Genomic DNA, 6,180 nt, shown 5'->3' with positions numbered 1-6,180 from the left:
CCCGGCTCTGCGCCTGCCACCTCCCCGCCGAGGTGCACTGCACCTTCCGCTACCTCACCGCCGTCCCGCCGCGCATCCCCCGCCACGCCGAGCGCATCAACCTGGGGTACGTCTGGCATCGGGGTTCGGAACATTCCCGAGCGCTGCCCTTCAGTGCTGCACAGAGCAAAAGCGAAGGGTTTCCCTGTTTGGGGCTAAATAAATAAATAAAGACCCCCCCAAAGCAATAACTCAAGTGCTTAATGTTGTGCAGCGTTCGGAAGGGGCTGCAATCACAGCACGCAAAACCAAAGGCCACCAACACCAAGTGGAAATTTTGGGGAGGTGTTGCTGGTCTCGTAAGAACTTCCAGAAATTTTGAACTTAAATGAATTCTTCTGTATTACCCAAATATTTTGCACCCGTAACATGGAACTCCGGAGGAGTTTGAAATAGAATTCTTTCGGGGGAAAATTGGTATGTGTAATAAAATCTTCAGAGTTCTCCCTGGGCAGCAAAGGAGGGTCTCTGCTGCCCACGGAGCTCTCTGGGACACCACCGTGCTGAGCAACCCTCAGCTGAGAGAGGCATCAGCTCGCCAACCTCTGCCACTGCAGGAGCTCCTCACTCCTCTGTACCCAAACCCCAACCTGGCATTCTGCTCTGCACATCTGTGCAGTTATTGTCCCTGTCCCCAGTGTTCAGAATGCTGCCCTGGAAAATGTGCCAGTTTTTGTGCTAAAATGAAGGAATGACTTAAAATGTCATCTCAGCAGCCACAAGTGCTGTCTACCTGCATGCATTTCCAAAGAGCTGTTCTTCTGTTGTGTTTTTTGTTTGTCTATTTGAGAACTTGTTTAGTTTAGCTGCCTGCCTAAGCCCAGGCGTGGGATGAAATGTTTGTTACAGCTACAACAGCTTGCTCAAACTGACGGAAACAGATTTTTCTGGCCTGGAGAAACTGGAGCTACTGATGCTGCACAGCAATGAGATAAATACAATCCCCGAGAAGGCATTCAGGGATTTATGTTCATTACAGGTAAGAACTCAATGACATAAGCTTAATTAAGAGACGACCTAATCTTAATTTTTGCTCAGACTTTTAAAGAGTTGGCGGTGATAGAACAGCGGTCTGTAGCATTTGGTCTCCTGCCTCTTATTAAACATCTTTCCTCCCCGGGCAGGCACTCGGGTCCAGGTCATTGAGCGTGAGGAACATACTGGTAGAAAACTGTCAGCTGCAGCTGAAACTCTCACACGAGAGAGAAAGATTGCAGAGCTCCAAGTGCTGCATCCGTTAATTTGGTAGTTGAAGGGTGGTTTTGGCTTTTTTTTTGAGGTATTGTTTTCCATCCAGATTTCCCTTTCCCTTCAGGCCAGCATAGTCCTGTCCTTTTCTATTCTTCCTGAAAAAAACAAGAGGCTCTGACTGAACAGAAACTGAGCATCTTACATATAAACTTTTTAATGCTTTAAAAACCCCATGGTTCCTTGGGTTTGTAATTTAATACGTACTGGTATACTTTTAAAATGCAGTATTGGATGCTTGTTATTTAACTATTAGCTATTTATAAACTATTGCCAATATTTACAAATATCACTAGATGTACAGTGTCACAGAGGGGCCGTGGAGCTATGGCAGTGTCTCACTGCTCCGTGTAGGCGTTGGTGGATAGAGAAGTACTTACAGGATTGTTTAGGAACAACCATTCCCCACCTGGCACCTGCGAGGTGAGGTTTGGCAAGTGCACATCTGGCACGGCACAAATCCTGAAACTGGCACGGCTTAGCAGTTCTGTTGGGTAAACATCAAACCAAACAGATTTTGCTTGCATTTCCATTGTCGTAACATGGGCTGGAACAAAAAAATCACGGCCACAGCTTACGGTCAAATTCTGCTTACCCTTTTCATACGCGTGGGTTAATTGGGATTTTTTTTTTTTTGAATGAGCAATCAGTACCGCTTTATTTTATTCTTTAATCACTGCGTTTTGCAAATGTGACTGCAGAAGTGTCACCCTGATGGACTGCTGGCACAAGAAAGCATCCCTGTAGTCCGGCAACTAACATTGCATTTAAAAATAATTCCTCCTGCCAAGTTTCTTCCAATCACTTGCATCTCTGGTCTGGTGAAGTACTTTCACTTCACAGAGTAACCATCAACCAAAATCTCGTAGGAGGCTTTTAACAATAAAACAGGGCTTAATATTGTACACTTGTTACTTCTTCATCAACAGGTTTTAAAAATGAGTTACAACAAGGTCAGAGAACTTCAGCGGGATGTTTTTTATGGTCTAAAGAGCTTGGTACGGTTGCACATGGACCACAATAAAATCGAATTTGTAAATCCCGACGTTTTCTACGGACTCACGTCACTGAGGCTGGTCCACTTGGAAGGAAATTTACTTAAGCAGCTTCATCCAGATACTTTTGTCACCCTGCGCTATAGCCAGATATTTAAAATCTCCTTCCTGAAGCACATCTATCTGTCTGACAACATGCTGACCTCACTGCCACAAGAAATGTTTTCCTACGTGCCTGAGCTAGAGAGCATTTACCTTCACGGAAACCCGTGGTCCTGTGACTGCAGGCTGCAGCGGTTTGCAGAATGGGCAGAAGCGAGGCCAGGTGAGCCGACGGCTTTGTGTGCTTTTTAATCGCGTTACAGCAGCTTACTCTTCCTGAGAAAGGTAATTGTCCTTTGTTTAGTCTCCCAGAAATGGGCGGAAGACGAGATTTTTGTAAGTGCCTGTAGTCTGGATAAACAGGTGAACACCATCCCCTTTCCCAGACGGAATGAACCTGCCGGTGTCACCCCATTCCCAGGTGGGATCACCTTTCCCCAGTGGGATGTCTTCCTTGGCCAGTCCACAGCTGCTGTGCGCTTGGAGAATCCAGGGAGTAAGGAAGCTGATTTCTATGGAACTGGCAAGAGCAAAGGCCACATCGTACTTTGTGCTTTGAGAAAGAAATAAGGAGGCAGACCTGAGGGCTTTCTCTGTTGCTGCCCTGATGAGAGGCTGTGACCCCAAACTACTGGGGCCCATGTCACTATGGACAAAGCTGTGGCTGTGTCTTCTTTAATACTAAAAATTGTATCGCAAAAGCTAATTGCATTTTTCTTCCCCTCAGATGTCATGAAGTGCAAGAAAGACAGAAGTTCTGGTGCTCAGCAATGCCCAGTTTGTGCCAGTCCCAAAAGTCGTAAAGGGAAAAGCTTAGTGGATATTCCGTCTTCATCTTTAACCTGCGTGAAGCCAGCCATACACGACTCCCTGAAATTTAGAAACCTCACGGTGCCGGATGATGGGGATTCCAGCTCCGTGTCTCCCAAGGACTTCGTGGCTCCCATAGGATCCGTGGTTTTGAACATGACTGACCAAGCGGGGAGTCGCGGTCACTTGGTTTGCAACGTCCAAAAACCTCAAGAAACGTCTCCCATCTCGTTGGACAAAGACGGCAACAGCACGGTACTCAAAACGTCATTCTCAGCATTTCTTGTGTGCGGTGTTGATTACGAACATATTCAGCAGCTCTGGAGCATACTGGCACTGTACAGTAACTCTCCCCTAAAGCTGGAAAGGAATGCCCTAGCAACGAACGCACCTTTTATTAGTTACAAATATAAACAAATCTACTCTGAAAAAGACGAACTTTTCACCAACGTAGAGACTGAACTGAGAGCTGAGCCAGCTTGGCTAATGCAAAGCAAAGTGGCTTTGCAGCTAGACAGGACGACAACCACGCTCAACACGTTGCACATCCAGTACTTTACGGATGCCCAGATTACATTGCCCAGTGCCGACAGCAGCTGGGTGAGAAATAACTGGACCATCGTCTCCAGGGACAACAAAACACGAACGGAGCACACGGTTTTAGTTGGGGGGACCGTAGAACTAGAGTGCCGAGCGACCGGAGAACCAGCTCCTGCAATAGAGTGGATACTGGCCGACGGGAGCAAAGTCAGAGCTCCGTATATCAGCGAGGACGGGAGAATCATCGTGGTTAACACTGGGACGTTCACGTTACGGACAGCTGACGCTTTTGACACCGGGCTGTATCACTGCATAGGCACAAATCACAACGACGCGGACAGCCTCACGTTTAGAATTACCGTGGTCGATCCCGACGTGGAGCACAACAGTGTAAATGGAGCCCGACTTTCTACGGCTGTTGGCAGCACGCTCGACCTGCCCTGTACATCCACGGCTGTTCCAGACGCTGCCGTCAGCTGGGTGCTCCCTGAGCGTGTGGTTCTCCATCACTCCGTAAGAAACAAACACATTTTTGACAACGGTACCTTGAGAATACAAGGGGTGACGGAGCGAGACAGCGGCTACTACAGATGCGTCGCAGCCAACCAGTACGGTGTCGATCTTTTGGTTCTCCAGGTGCTTGTTGGACAGGATGAAACGTCCCCGAAGGAAAAACAGGCAGCTGTGGGAGAGTGGGAAGAGGGCGACAGCTCTGGTGAGGCAGCGCTGGCCTCTGCTACGACACAGAAACATCCTTCAGCTACTCTGGCTGCCTCAGCTGGTCAGGGATCCGCTGCCTCAGCACCCAGAAATCAGGTGGCACCGAGTGCACGTGAGAGGAGCAGCTACGGGAAGGTGACCTACAGGCACTACAGGGATAAAGCAAGCAGGCGGCTCAGAGGACACAGAAGACAGTTTGTCTCCTCAGCCAGGAGAGTCGATCCCCAGCGCTGGGCAGCCTTTTTAGAAAGAGCCAAGAGGAACTCCACGTCGATAGAAAAACGAGGAGAAGTTGCCACAAACCCACCTGTTCAAGTCCGTAAGCTCTCAGAAGCACCTGGGGATGAGGAGGAAACGTCTGGTGATCTCAGATCCCCAGAGGATGAATTCATGATACCAGTAGCAGAGACAACCACTGTACCTGCTCAGGGGAGAGCCACAGCGAGTCGGGGAGCTGCAGGGCCCGAGGTGACAGACAGCAACAATCCTGCCAGGAAAAGCCCTCTCCTGGCTGCAGAGGCAGTAACGCCGCTGCCTTCTCCTTTTCCCCAGCCTGTGTCATCTGACAGCAGAAGACCACAAACATACCAAAACCCTGCAATTACAGCCTCGTGGGAAAGCTCTGATTTAAGTCAAATACCCCCAAATGGTATAAAACAACCATCTGTATCAAACGGAGCGAGCAGAACATCCGCACTCTCCTCTGCAGGGCAAAGGCTGGCATACTCTGGGGAAAGTAATAACCAGCATTTTAAATCTGAATCTACAACAGCCACGATAGATACCACAGACACTGCTGAGTCTGTAACCTCACAACACACAGGGGACAACCTACGTGTTTTTACTGAGCCTATTGATAAGTTTTCCACCAAAACAGACCACCAGATACCTGTAGTGACAGCCAGTGAACAGAGTCCTGAATTTTATCACAATTATTTTCATGGGAATCAGAAACAAGAGCCTCCTACGCCACCGCTGACCTCAACTCCCATTGCTCATCAGCAAAGTCAGATTATTCAGGATGTTACAACTCACCCACCCCAGGCCCAGCAGCAATACGGAAGACGAAGGAAAATTTCTGGGAGGAGACGAATTGTTAGACCAGGACGTATCCCAGGTATGGGAGAGCACAGGTATGGTTCTGGGAGGCCAGGCTCTGTCAGAGGAAATACAGCTGTGGCTGCAGATCTTCAGCTGAACATGAAATACGTATCAAATGTACCGACCTTCAATAATGGAAGTGGCTCTGTCGAGCCGTTTAGCCCAGAAGCACCCCTGTCCTCCCCCTCTACCATGAATATGCCACTGGAGCACCAAGCAGAGACTCCTCAAGACACGGAGGTCCTCAGGGAAGAGGAAAATGAACCCAGTGCGAGGCAAGAAGTGGCTCTGACAGTCACACCCTTCATGGCAGAGGACACTCATGATACCACTCAAAAATTAGGGAGGAGTCCTCCATTTCAGACAACTACTGATAGAGCGCAGCCTTTCAGCATCAGGCTCCCGACAGCAGCAACGCACACAGCTCACACCGCTACGGAAATTGCCCACGTCCTAAGCACCGAGCTGCCTTCTACTCCTGAATCGGTCTCGCCCAGCGTTAAGCTCAGAACCTCACCAAAAAACTCCCAAAGCGGAAAAACAACTTGGGAACATCTCTCTGGAAGTGGCGTGCAAAAAGAGATTCTGAAGGAGCTACCGGAACAACAGAGAGACACGCTCCCAT

The 6,180-nt window shown here is 48.8% G+C and overlaps 1 protein-coding gene across 1 annotated transcript; it reads left to right on the top strand.

Annotated features, from left to right (window-relative positions):
• Positions 1-14: 14 nt before the first annotated feature.
• On the top strand, positions 15-5,830 carry LOC104269604 (immunoglobulin superfamily member 10-like; the record flags this gene model as incomplete). The annotated part of the gene is made up of 5 exons (XM_009866789.1): positions 15-106; positions 889-1,018; positions 2,217-2,607; positions 3,112-4,922; positions 4,974-5,830. Coding segments are annotated over exons 2-5 (3,125 nt in total), but the record flags the coding sequence as incomplete, so codon positions are not given.
• Positions 5,831-6,180: the final 350 nt, after the last annotated feature.

This window comes from Apaloderma vittatum, unplaced genomic scaffold (genome assembly GCF_000703405.1).
Source record: "Apaloderma vittatum isolate BGI_N311 unplaced genomic scaffold, ASM70340v1 scaffold27923, whole genome shotgun sequence".
NCBI lineage: Eukaryota > Metazoa > Chordata > Aves > Trogoniformes > Trogonidae > Apaloderma > Apaloderma vittatum.
The sequence above is the reverse complement of the archived record's forward strand: the minus strand, read 5'-3'. Positions and strand labels throughout refer to the sequence as shown.